The following is a 14,368-nucleotide window of genomic DNA, read 5'->3' as shown; positions in this document are numbered from 1 at the left end:
TTCCAGATCACTTAAGTGACCCATTTTTACAAATACAAATACAAATACAATGCCACAACAGGCAAATTGCCCAACGAGGTGGCTGACTTAAGAACATCATGGATCCCCGAGCCCCTACCTACTACTGCTACACCACACATGCACCCCCCCCCCGCGGAACCCCCCAACGAATCGGTAAATGCGGGAATGTGCGTGTACGTGTAGTGCAACCTGACGTATAGTTTGTTTCTGTGTAATGCTTGTTATGTGTAGTGCTGTCATCTGCCCCCAGTTTTACTAACTATGAGTGAAGTGTTATGGTTGAATGATTTACCGTTGTAGGACTGTTGCTCTCTGTGGCGAGACTTTTTAACGGGGAGATCGGCTCGCATTAGCGCCTTGAAGTTGGGAACCACAGAAAACCAACTTCAGCCGACCACCACTGTGGGGTTCGAACCCGGATCCTCGCATCACGAGTCCGGCACTATATCAATTCTTCAATTCTTCAATTCTTTGGTGCGCGCTGCAATTCCACGTCACTTAAATGGCCCGCGGCACATTCCCAGATCCCTTAAGTAACTCGCGACACATTTCCAGATTAATTTAGAGCATTACAGATCGCTCAAGTAACGTGAGGCACATTTACATATCACTTAAGTAACCTGGAGCGCTGTTCCAGATCATTCAAGTGGCGTTTGGCATACTCTCTGATTAGTTAAGAAACCCACGGCACATTTAAAGATCATTTAAGCAGCCCACGGCAAACTTTCAGATCACTCAAGACGTCTGGGGCACATTCACAGATCACCTAGGTGACCCGCAGCAAATTTACAGATCACTTAAGTGACCCGCGGTGTAGTTCCACATCACTTAAGTGGCCTGCGGCACACTCCCTGATCACTTAAGAAACCAGTAGCACATTCACAGATCACTTAAATGATCCTCACTGCAGTTCCACATCACTTAAATGGCGCGGGGCACATTTTCAGATTACTTAAGTGCATTACAGATCACTCAAGTAACCTGAGGTGCATATTTAAGCAGCACACGGCACAATTTCAGATCACTCAAAACATCCCGGGCACATTCACAGATCACCTAAATCTAAGTTTCCCCAACCTTTTTTGACCCATCGCCCCCTTCTTCAGAAATTTTTTTTTTCTCCATTGGCCCCCCTCAACGCATTCTAACCCATAGGATCCTATGTTATACCCGTAGCTTCTACCGCCTCCTGGAAGTTTCGCCCACGTTGGGAACCACTGACCTAAATGAACCGCAGCAAATTTACTGATCGCTTAATTAATATACCGCAGAGCGCTGCTAGGTGGCGCGCAGTGTAGCGTTGTCCTTAAACAATTCTGGAAAGTTGCGTGTGTTGTCGGAAGGCGAAGTGTTTTTTTTTCCTAAATACTGTTTCATGTTGATAAACTTTGATAAGAGAACATTTGGATGGTGACGGAGTGTTTTTTTGTGTGATGTCGCTCGTACGGGATGGTGAATGTGCCCATGTGCGGACATGTTTGATTGATGAAGATCGCGGATAACGTAGCCGCCATCACAACAGCAAATTTTGGTCCTTTCCTGGTGAAGCGGATGGCGTTGAATCGTCACCAAATCCGCCGAGTGTTTTGAAAGTTGGTTCCGCGCATCGATGGTGGATTCCGAAAAGGTTTGTTGATTCTTTGAATTGTATCGTTCATTCTAGTCTGATTTTCTGGGCCATTAATTAATTTATCAAACTTTGCCTCCCCGGGATATTAACCCGCTTAGCCCCCCCCACCGCTGTTTCTAAGTGAGGTATTCGCCGACATGGTTTAAGCCAGTGATTCCCAACGTGGGCGTTAACGCCCCCTGGGTGGCGATAGAATGTTCCGGATGGGGGGTGGAGTAGAAGCTACGGGTATAACGTAGGATTCTATGGGTTAGATTGCGTTGTGGGGACGATGGGAGAAAAGCATTTCTGAAGAAGGGGGTGATGTAGGACAAAAAAAGGTTGGGAAACTTCCCAAACTTTTCGTCCCATCGCCCCTTTCTTCAGAATTTTTTTTCTCTCATCGCCCCCAACTCAAGAAAACCCATAGGATCTTATTTTATACCCGTAGCTTCTATAGCCCCCTCCCCCCTGGATTTCTCCATCGCTCACTTTGGGAAACACTGGCTTTAAACTATAGCCGCAATTTTTGGATAGGAGGTCGACACGGACACAGATCTGGTAACCCTTTTAATCGCTCACTTATCGGGTCTCTGTCACTCTTTTGATCGCTCATTTACCTGGTCTCTGTCTAGGTCAGTTTCCCAACCTTTTTTTTTTTTTGTCCCATCGGGCCCCCCCCCCCCCAACGCAATCTAACCCATAGGATCCTACGATATACCCGTAGCTTCTACCGCCCCCCTGGAACTTTCCAACGCCCACGTTGGGAATCACTGGTCTAGGTCACTCTTACGGTCGCTCATTCACCTTGTCTTCCTTTTGGCCACTAACATGCCTGCAAACTCTCTAGGTCACTAATTAATCTAGTCCCTCACTCTCAGGGCGCGCGAAACTTTGACGTCACTGTAGTCGTCCATTTCACCTGTATCCATTGGATATAGCAATCCGACGTATGCGAAATCTTTACCTTTTTTTCTGGAGTATATCCAATGACTACAGGTGAAATGGACGACTTCAGTGACGTCACGAACTTCGCGCGGGGGCTTTCTGCTATAGAAGGTGTTGCCTATAGCCATTGGTTAATGCAGGTCGACGCATGCGCAATCTTTACCCTTTTTTGTAGGCTATAGGTGAGATGACCTCCTTCAGTGACGTCACGAGCTTCATCCGGAGGCCTTCTGTTATAGGCGATGTTGAATGGGCACCGATAATAAACAATTATAGATAAAAGTTGCATAAAATCACGCATCGCAAAAGGCGCGATCAGAAATTTGATCGATGAAGCACTATGACAGAAGGGCGGAGCACCCCATTCCGCTCGGACGGTGCCATCGACCCAGTCATTCACTCTTGAGCACTGTTTCTCCGAGGCTTCATTAGATCACGGATTCATCTGATCCTCGCTTGCAAACAGTGTCACCAGCGCGCTGTCAGGGTGAAGACGCGGCGATCTCCTTAATCTGGGGCGCTGGTGGTGCCGGATATACAGGAGCTCTAGTAGTCGAATTCCTTATCTTGCCTAGATGTTGCTGAAGGAGAATTTCACCCCGATTTTCTTATCTTTTGCTTTGATTCTTCTCGACGTAGTATGCCAAGCATCAAGGGCAGCCGGCGAACGGAAGTGAAAGACCTTTCTTTCAAACCGAGCACAACTCTTTATGGGCGATTTACAAACCTAGTGAGTTGAAGCCGGAGGTGCAACTGTGTGTATACCTAACAGTCTGAGTGCATATGTAGTGTTGTTTGATTTTCAGTGCTGCCATCTATATTTCAGAAGGGAAGTGAGTGATGTGTTATGATTGAATTACATGTTTCTAGGGTCTGTTGCTCTCTGTGGCGAGACTTTTCAACGGGGCGATTGGCTCGCATTGGCACTCGCGATGCGAGCCCGTCACTATGACCACTCGACCACCATAGCTGCGGAAGTGAAAGACCGCATGTATGTGGCCTAGTGCACGGACGTGCCAGGCTCAAATCGCCGGCGATCGCTTTAAAAGCGATGTTAAAGGTTGCCGGGAAAGGCCCACGAGACCGGCAACCAATAAGATGAGCTCCCGCGACCACAGCCTCCTTGTATCTATCTTCTTCATAACTTCATGAGTTGATCTTCCCGACGCCTCCAGCATACCCCAATCCAGTTGCCAATTCGCTACCATGTCCCTGAAGTTGAGTGACTTGGCGTATGAAGCTGGATATTGTGTGTGTCTCAAAAGACTGGTATTGGTCGCTTCTTTGGCCGACTGGGGTGACCGGCACTTCAAGTCTGATAAGAGCGACGGGGCAGAGAAACAGGAGGGTTGATGAGATTTTTCCCGTGACCCCTCCCCAACTGGGAAGGTAGGGCTGGCGGGTGACAACAAAAACTCCCTCCCGTCACCCACCCTGGATTCAATAATTCTGTTGAGCTACCCTTTCTACACTTAATAAATGGGTTTTTGAATAAAATTGTTGCGTACACACAAAAATTTTATAATTGAGGTGGATCTTCGTACATTACCCCCGGTCTGGAGCCTCCCTCTTGTAGGACGGGGGGGGGGGTTCTACTTTATTTTCTGGAATTAGTCGCTCTCTTTGCCCGTCTTATTTCACTTAGATGCTTCAACTGTTTCAACTGTTAGATGCAAACTCTTGAAGCGTTTACACGAGATTGGAATAGGGGGCAACTTGCTGAATTGGATAGAATCGTGGTTAAGAGATAGGTCGCAACGAGTTATGGTGAACGGGGAATTCTCTGGTTGGACAGACGTCACAAGTGGAGTTCCTCAGGGAAGTGTCCTTGGCCCCATACTTTTTTCACTTTTTATCGATAAACTCGATCAGGGTATCGATGGAATTACTAGCAAATTCGCAGATGATGTGAAGCTAATGGGGGTAATCGGGAATGAAAGCGATAGGGAGTTGCTCCAGACCAACTTAAACAAGATTGCAGCATGGGCAAATGAATGGAGCATGACGTTTAGCGTAGATAAGTGCATGGTCGCTCATTTTGGTTCGAACAACCCACGGTTCTCTTACGAGTTGAATGGTGTCACTATCCCGGATGCAACTAGAGTCACCGATTTGGGAATTCTCATTGACGAGCGACTTAAGTTTTCTGAACATTGTTCAGCGGTTGTCAAAAAATCGAATAGAATGCTTGGTCTCATTTTCAAAAAGGTCTCTTCGCGTTCTCCTAAAGTCATTCTTCCGCTTTTTCGAGGCTTAGTTCGTCCTGGACTGGAGTATGCTGTAAGGTTTTGGAGACCATACCTACAGAGGGACATAGACTTGGTTGAAGGGGTGCAGAGAAGAGCTACGCGTGTCCTTATTGGCACACAGGGCTTGAGTTATGAAGAAAGACTTCATTTTTTGAATATGTTTACATTGGATGAACGCAGGTGTCGAGGAGATATGATCGAAGTGTTCAAAATTTTCAATGGGATGGATAGGATGGACCATGAACTTTTAGTACACCGCCAATCGACTGCTTTTACAAGGGGACACCAGTATCGATTGGTGAGGGACAATGCAAGGTTATGGTGTCGCAGGGAATTTTTCCTCTAATAGGGTTGTTAATAAATGGAATAGCTTACCCCCGGAGGTAGTAAATTGTAACACAATTGACACGTTTAAAAAGAAATACGATAAACATGTTGGGGTAAATCGAGAAGCTATCCATTCTTAGAATAAGACAACCATAAGTATTCTTTATGGGCATTGTATAATATTTTATCATGTGTATATATTGTTTGTAATTTGTGTTAATTGCATTTTTAATTGGGTTGCTGTATTTTTGAAACATATGACAACCATATTTTTATGGGCATCTTTTTATCAGCCACCTCGTTGGGCATTTTGCCTGTTGTGGCGTTGTATTTGTATTTGTATTTGTTTTGTTTTTTTTCTCTTTATTAGTCAGTTTTCCTTATAACTTGATTTCCCCCGCTGCACCCCTCTCAGAATGTCCTAGGACAGCCATATTCAACTTGTTGCTCGCGAGCACTTGATCAAATCTTCAATTAACCGCTTCATTTACAAGCGTTTGGGGGCCATCCAATTATTACGTAAGCAGATTTTCAGCCATTTTTGACCCCCCTCCCCCCGTCAGCAAAATTGCGTCAGCAGCTTAGAATATTTCATATCTTCAAAAAGGGGTGATTGACGACGTATAAGCTACCTTCAAACCCCCCTCGTCATCAAAAGTCAGCAAACCCGAACCCCCCCCCCATTCGATGCTTACGTAATACTTGAATGACCCCCCCCCCCCCCCCGGCACGAAATTCGGATTACTTCCGTTTGACGAATCGGCGATAAATATGGTAACCTTGTCCTGACCTAACCACTTGTTAGAAAAAGGAAGGGGGGGGGGGAAAAAAGAGTGGGAAAAAGAAAACGGTATAAAATAGATACTGTACTCTCTCTATCTCTGTTACCAGTAATACTTACAGAAAAGAGAGTAAGGTCAGCACCACCTAGAGATACGGGCCTGCGCAGTGTGCTTGTGACGTCAGTAAGTAGTCCATTTTACCTTAGAATATTCAGGGAAAAAAATTCCCTGCTCGTGCCAGTATCATCGTTGTGAGGAAAAGAAATGATCGGTTTCAGAATTGGCGATTTCTATGCCCCACATCCAATCACTATGCGGTATTTGTGAGCCAATCAGGAAGATTCTACGCCAAAATAAGAAGAAACGGAAATAGGATGCTGTGGTTCAAAATGTGGCAAACTTGCTAGGTAGTCTTAATTACGTTTACGGCAAACAGTGCAAAGCCCTTCTATTTCTAGGAGGTGCTGGTAAGGTAAGAAGTAGACTTATATCTTTTCACCTTCACCTCTCTTTCATTCTTATGATGTATATGTACGTATATAGTTGAAGGATACAACACAGAGGTAAAAAGAACTACTTTTTGTTCATAGGGTTGCAACAAAGTTTCACGGTGATGGGAAAGAAAACTGGGACTTGTAAGAAGAGATGGTATTTTTTCGGTCTGAAAAATATGCTGAGAATATATCTGGATGTTATGCCGAAACTGATATTTGGAAAGAAAAGGGATTTGTCACCTTCCGGGAATCGGACCCAGGTCCTGTTGCATACCGGGCAAGAAGTGCGCTACACCAGAGACACACTTTCCAATTCCTTATAGCACGCATTAGTAGCGTGAGGTGCTGAGTGGGGGGGGGGACATAGCAACCTCCCATGACTACAGCAATTTTCTCCACTCAGCGCCTCACGCTACTAATGCGTGCTACAAGGAATTGGAAAGTGTGTCTCTGGTGTATTTGGTTAGGGCATTTCTTGCCCGGTATGCAACAGGACCCGGGTCCGATCTCCGGAGGGGGACAAATCATTTTTCTTTCCAAATATCAGTTTCGGCATAACATCCAGAAAATTCAGTTTCTCAGAACAGAGGTTTATTTAAATTTTTTCCGCTGGCGTTTGGACGTAGCATTACGTCCTCGATCGTAAAGGGGTTAAATACACTGTAACAATTTGCATTCAAGAATTACGATTATGCAGATTTCAAACAGAGTTGCCGTGTGGCCTAATGTAGCTTTTAGAGTAAGCCTTCTATAATTTGGCCTGCGAGCCCAAACCTTAATTTTCGTTAAAATGAACTAAGTGGCACATTTACAGGTCGCTAAAGTTACACGCGGCATATTTACAGATGACTGAAGTGCCCAGCGGTGTTTTTACATATCATTTAACTGGCCCGCGGCAAATTTACAGATCACTCAACCAACCCGCAACACAACTACAGATCACTCAAGTGGCCCACAACGCAACTACAGATCACTCAAGTGGCCTACAATATAGTTCCAGACCACTTTAGCGGCTCACAGTACATCTACAGATTACTTAAAAGATCCACGGCACATTCACAGATCACTCAAATTGCTGTTCAGTACTTAAGTGGCCCGTGACACGTTTTCAAGTGACCCTGCAAGATTGATATTTGCGGCTCTTTGCTACACGCACAGTCAAACTTGGTAATAACGACACCTCGGCTACAACGTCAATATTCGGTGGGCCCCGTTTGATTCCTATGGATAATCTCAATGGGCTTTGCTTATAACGTCGAGGAATACCCAACGATCTCGGATATAACGACACATTTTTAGTCAACTTCGATTCCGTTTCCCAAATGTCCCGCTTTTTTTCGACGAAGCCTGCTTCAAATCAAATACTTAATACTTATTTCCAGCCAAGGGTTATTTATAGGCAATAATTGGCAAAATTTTAGGCGTCAGTTGGTGGTGTCCCGTGTTTATTATTGTCCCGTATTGTTCTCGATAAAATGTGGCCATAATCAGAGTGAAAATAACTTAATTTTTATATTTGGTTGTATCTGAGTATATTTTTCATGTTTAAAATGTCAACTTGGGTTGAAACGACAAGATTTCAAGAAATATTTTCAATGTCGTTATAACCGAGTTTGACTGTATATGAATGTACCTTTGTCATAGACGATCATCCCGTTATCTACAGACTTGGGACGTTGGATTTGCCTCGCACGATGCCGTTATCTACAGATTTCGGGCGGATTTGTCGCGAATGGTTCCGTTATCCACAGATTTCGAGCGTTAGATTTGCCACGCATGATCCCATTACTTAGATTTCGGGCGCTGGATACATCACGGATGATCCCGGTATCTACAGATTTCTTGTGTTGGATTTGCCACGGACCATCCTATTATTTACAGATTTGGGACGTTAGATTTGCCTCGGGCGCTGGATTTGCTACGCACGATCCCGTTATCTACAGATTTCGGGCGGATTTGTCACGAATGATTCCGTTATCCATAGATTTCAAGCGCTGAATATGCTACGCAAAATCCCGTTATCTACAGATTTCGGGCCGATTTGTCACGAATGATTTCGTTATCTACAGATTTCGGGCCGATTTGTCACGAATGATTTCGTTATCTACAGATTTCGAGCGGATTTGTCACGAATGATTCCGTTATCCACAGATTTCAGGCGCTGGATTTGCTACGCACAATCCCGTTATTTACAGATTTCGGGCGGATTTGTCACGAATGATTCCATGATCCACAGATTTCAAGCGCTGCATTGGCCATGCACCATACTTTGCCATGTCATTACTTATATTTCGGGAGCTGGATACGTGACGCACGATCCCGCTACTTAGATTTCGGGCTCTGGATATATTACGGACGATCCCGTTATCTACAGATTTCTGGTGGATTTGTCACAGACGATTCATTCCGTCATCCACAGATTTCAGATGTTGGATCTGACACCCACGGAATGAACGTTTCAAATTGATTTCCGGGAATGTTTTTGGTTCGAGCGATCACGTTCTACACCGAGTTTGGACGCGTGATCGGATCTTACACAAATTCATACTCATCGTACAGTATTTCGCGATTCCCAAAAAAGTTCTCGACGTAACTTTTGGGTTGACAATTTCAGAAACTGCGTAAATAATTTCTAAATATTGATGTTCCTTTACCTCTCGCGAGTTTGTTTTGACGTCAACTCTTTGGAGTTGGTAAAAAAAACCCAACTAAAAACAATGAGCTATATTTTTTTAGATAAAAAGGTCAAATTTTTTTATCTCATGAGGCGGAGATTCACTTCAAATTTTCGAATGCACCTTCTCATACTTTGAACCGCGTGTTTTGTCAGCGAAACACAAAGAAAAAAATGGACAAAATGTTGATGGCGTTTATTGTCCGCGATTACGGTTATCTCTGGTGATAACGACAACATTGTCACCGCTGCTGTTTGCATCGATGTCTTCCTGCAGGAGAAGATCGGTAATGTATAAACGAGTAGTTCATTTTCCGATAATTAAATTATTTTTTTTTTTCGAAATTAACATGAAGGATCCAAGACGGACAAAGACCGAAGAATCTATTTTCATGAATGCACGCGATTTAGAAAGAAAATCGAGTTTCTTAAGAGCTGCCAGAACAGTAAGGGAATACTATAGCTTGGATCGGATGAAATCCGAGTACGGAAATATACCTCGATACTCGTCGATAATTGGTTCACCGAATTCAGTCTTCCAGGGCCCGAACAGAAGTATTGTCCGTAACTAACTTGGAAGTGGAGGGGGGTCGCTCTAGTAAATTGAGATGAGAGTTTCCGAGACCTTCTATTCTCGTCAGAATGCGACGAGTTGTTGACCAAAGAGACCACCGATTCGTCGTCGAGTACCGAGGTATGACTGTACTGTACATTTTTTATCAGCACGCCCAAAAACACACTTGCTGTTTGAATGAGAAGTATTTCAGATTTTCCGCCCCAAGTAGATCAGTGAAATTTTCTATGGCTGCCACCACGTCTGGCAAATGTTTCAACTGTTGTTTTCTTTCGTCCACAGCTTTCTTTGGTGCAAGGGAACACGACAATACAGCGTGTCGGCACGAGATACCTCACTCTGTCGGCAGATGGTGCCGACAGCGACGATTACGACGGTCGTCGTCGTCGAAGTCGGCCGAAGTATGGCAGCCTGGACTCGGAGAGCTGTTCCAGATCGGCGCCGCCGGCGTGCTGCGTCGCCGGCGACCATATACTGACGTCTTGCAGCGGCGAGTTCCTGAGGAGGAGCCTGAGTCTCAACAGCCTCGTTCAGGTCGACGTAAGTAGACACAACTCTGATACGATAATACACCTCAGAGGAGGTCTTTCCATCTTTTTCTTGCTGGGGGAAGCAGAAATACGTGGCGCCTCGTTCAAACTGGGTCGCAGTACTTTCAATGCTGTGTCGAGTAAATTGTCAAAATTTCCTTTGCTGAGAGAACAACAACAATGATTCTTCGGTTAAATACATCATGAAATGACCTAGGGCAGCGTTTCTCAACCTTTCTGAACCCTAGGAACAGTAAAGTTTCTGAAACAACTCGGCTAAACACTTATGTCCCGTAATACGGGACTTTTTTTGTGTGCAATTTCCCGGTTTTTTCAACGATGCCTATTTGAATAATTTTTTTTTCTTAAAATCGTGAATGTAAAAAGTGTTTTCTCAACTGGTATATAAATTGTATTACGGTGATCATTGCCGTAAATGTTCATCTGGCGTCAGGTTCGACGTTTTATCCGTACGCAAAGCATTTGACTGCAATTCACTGCCATTTCCATTACCCCCTTCATTTCTCCTCCCATTCGTGGAGGAAAGAATAATACGAGTACTTTCTCATAGCTCCCTGCCGTTTGTTGGCAATTTTTCAGGAATTTCAAGATTTTGCCGACTTATGGCAAGCGTTTTTGGGGGCGATGTCCTGTATTTGGGGCCGTTCAAGTATTACGTCAACAATTTTTCAGCCATTTTTGACCCCCCCCCCTCCTCCGTCAGCAAAATTTCGTTATCTCTAGTGGGTACCACATATTGGTGGGATCAGAGACTGTATGTGCCAAAATTGTGAAAGAAATTACCTTTATATCTTATTATAATCAATTTCCGTTAATTTCAATGCTATTCGAATGCTAAGAACTCAAAATTTCCTTTTAAGAAATTCATTTTGGCCCGCCCTCTAAGCCATATAATGGTAAATCCTTAGCCCGTGGACCAAATGCGGCCCGGGAGGTTATATGATGTGGCCTGCCCCGTAAAACCTAATTTTGTAAAAATGAACTGAGCGGCACATTTACAGATGGCTTAGGTGACCCATGGCACACACACAATTCCAGAGCATTTAATCGGCCCGTGACACATTTTCAGATCACTCATGTAGGCCTGTGGCACATTCACAGATCACTTAAGATTGACCCGCGACATAGTTCCAGAACACTTAAGCGATCCGGGGCACATTTAGAAATTCCTTGAGTTGGCACAGTTTTAGAGCACTTAAGCGACGTTCAGTGCAGCTCTACATCACTCAAGTTACCCCCCCCCCCGGCACATTCCCAGATTACTTAAGTGATCCGCGGCATAACTACTGATCACTTTAATGATGTGTGGCACAGTTCTAGAGAGTACTTAAGCGGCCCAAACACATTTCTAGATCACTTGAAGGATCCGCGAAACATTTAGAGATCGCTAAAGTGGCTCTCTATAGGAGACTTATCAATAGGGGGATTGTTAGTTCAGGTGCCATTAAGAATATTTCATATCTTCAAAAAGGGCTGTTGATGACGTCAGCATCATCCAAAACCCCCTCCCCCCTTGTCATCAAAAGTCAGCAAATCGGAAATCCCCCACCATCGATGCTGACGTAATACTTGAATGACCCCCTTTTACCGTATTTAAGATCCAGTTTCATGCATTTTTCTCTATGGAAATATGGTATTCCTAGTCTCATTTGAATGTTCTTTTAACGAAATTAATTGTGGTTTGTGTGTGTGTGTGATTTGCAGCAGCTCTTTATCTAACACCCCCCCCCCCCCCACACACACACACCTTTCAGTAACTTTAGCAGTATTTAGCAAATTTGTAGTAAATTGCGTATTTTAAATACCCAGTATCTAGGAACGCAATTTCCTGAATTTTTTTCTTTATGAACTTTAATCTGAAGGTATAATTTTTCATTTCAACTCGGATGTAACCAATTTCAATTACAACAAGTGAATAATTTTTCATTCAGTTATACACTCATGTCCATAAATTGAGGATAATGCCAGTTCCGCCAAATAAAGGTTCAGAAACAAAACAAACGTTACTTATTCATAAAGCCCATTTATTAAACAAAAGATAAAGAACAAAAACGATGGTGTATGTATGATACCATTCATAAAAACTACGATTTTTGCTCCCTGGAGCAATTGTAAAAAATATCTCCTTTACAAAAACTTTCTATTACATGGTTGGTATGATGGTTAATGCATTGTATGTCTCCCATGCGATGAAATACAGTCCGTACAACGCCTAGGCATGCTGAGTATCAAATTATCGATCTGATCTTGGGGAAGATCACTCCACTCAGCAAGCAATGCTCTCCGAAGTTCATGTAGGAGGTGGTTGAAGGGCTGCAACTCGTCGGCCAAGCATGTCCCCCCACATGCTCTATCGGATTCAAGTCAGGTGAGAATGCTGGCCATACCATACGGGTTATATCCTCAGATTCAAGGCATTCGTTTACGATGTTTGCTCGGTGAGGACGGGCGTTGTCATCCATAAACACAAATTCTGCGCCCATGGCACCCCTAAACAAACGTACATGTTGTTCCAGAATGATGTCCCGATAAATTTGGGCTTTCATGGTTCCGGTTTGAACATGCAGATCTGTTCTGGAACCCAGTATAATTCCACCCCAAACGAGCAATGCTGCACCACCGTAACGGTATCGTACAATGATGTTGTCTTGGTGGTAACGGGTACCTGGCGTTCTCCATATGAAAGTCCGACGTGAATCAGACTGCAAGCTAAACCTGGACTCGTCGGAAAACATCACACAAGCCCACTGTGACGATGTCCACATTGCATGTTCTCTACTCCAGGCTAATCGCTGCCGACAGTGAGTTGCCGTGAGCGGAACACATCTGACAGGCCTGCGAACATATAGACCAATATCTCCCAAACGTCTGTACACGGTTTGCCTTGAAACTGTGGTACCCGTGGCTGCAGATAACTGACGAGACAGGTCGGATGCTGTGCTCCGTATGCTTCTTGTGGCAGTTACTGCCAAATACAGGTCTTCATTCGGCGTTGTAACTCAGGGACGACCTATACTGTAACGTCTACTGACATTTCCGTTATCTTGGAATCGTTGCCAAAGCCTGGAGATGACACTTTGGGCTATTCCAAGTTCCTCGGATACTTCTATCTGAGTACGCCCACATTCCAGGCGGCCGATAATTCTACCACGTAAAAAATCATCCACATGCGTCCTCTGTGTCATAACTATTCGCTTATGGCACTGAGCTCCTTACAGAACTCTTGTGAACAAGTTCACTTCTTTGCCACCATTCCTTATATACCCCCCTCTTACACTCTCGTCATTGTGACGTACTATCGGCATCATCTGGTGGCTTCCTGAAATTTGCATATCATTCTTGCAGATGTGTGTGTGATAATTCTAAAGGTGAAATTTTTACTTTAGATTTCGATTTCCGTGTGATTCTGAATTATCCTTAATTTATGGACATAAGTGTAAAATCAAATCATCAAGTCTGCCACCTGTGCCATCGTCGCGGACCATAGGTTGAGAAACGCCGATCTAGGGAATAACAAAGTAGGCACACAGCCACTTCTTCGTTCCAGAAAACCAATTCTGATTTTGAATGGCACTGCACACCCCGAACCAGAACTTGATCTGATCAATTCGAAGAAACAAAATATACGGCAGAGGGTGGCCAAACACCCGCGGCACGCGTACCACAAGTGTCACGCCATGGTATCAGGAGTGGCACGTGAACGCTGTTCAAGAATTACAGAAATTCTATCAAATTTTTCAATCAAATAAAAAATTATCTTCAACTTTTAAGCAATTCTTCTCTTATGGATGATGGTCTCGTAGGTTGCCAAACCTATATTTGGCATGGTAGGCACTCAACCATGCGATGAATTTCTAGTCAATGCTTTTTCCTCGTCCCTGGATATAGTTGCTGGACGTCCCATATGTACGAGATTCAGGCTCGTCCAAATGGGGCACATGCACTGTGTAATACAATTACAGTGCATATTCATGAATTCTCGGTTGGTTGGAGGGGGGGGGGCGCTAATCCCCTCTCACAAAGTTTGTTTGGGGGGGGGGCAAGCACCCCGATTCCTCGGATCGGATGTCCATAGTACAGGTAAATGAACTTCCGCCGATATACAGTAAAACCTCGTTAAGTCGTCGCCACTCCGGTTA

At 44.3% G+C, this 14,368-nt stretch overlaps 1 protein-coding gene across 5 annotated transcripts in view; it reads left to right on the top strand.

The window, feature by feature from the left end:
• The window catches only part of GrlHz (Gustatory receptor-like Holozoa), a 45,200-nt gene that overhangs the window by 3,676 nt on the left and 27,156 nt on the right, over positions 1-14,368 (top strand). The window contains exons 1-2 of one of the 5 annotated variants that reach the window (XM_089248573.1): positions 1,327-1,648; positions 9,961-10,218. In XM_089248573.1, the coding sequence (XP_089104699.1) occupies positions 1,631-1,648; positions 9,961-10,218 (276 nt within the window). In that variant the 5' untranslated portion in view covers positions 1,327-1,630. The other 4 variants (XM_089248572.1, XM_089248574.1, XR_016194973.1 and 1 more) reach the window with 4 other exon arrangements.

Source organism: Pholcus phalangioides, unplaced genomic scaffold, assembly GCF_987345545.1.
Source record: "Pholcus phalangioides strain wild (caught in Gottingen) unplaced genomic scaffold, Ppha-v1.0 ptg000020l_1, whole genome shotgun sequence".
NCBI lineage: Eukaryota > Metazoa > Arthropoda > Arachnida > Araneae > Pholcidae > Pholcus > Pholcus phalangioides.
Note: the sequence above shows the minus strand (reverse complement) of the source record. Positions and strands in the feature narration are given on the sequence as shown.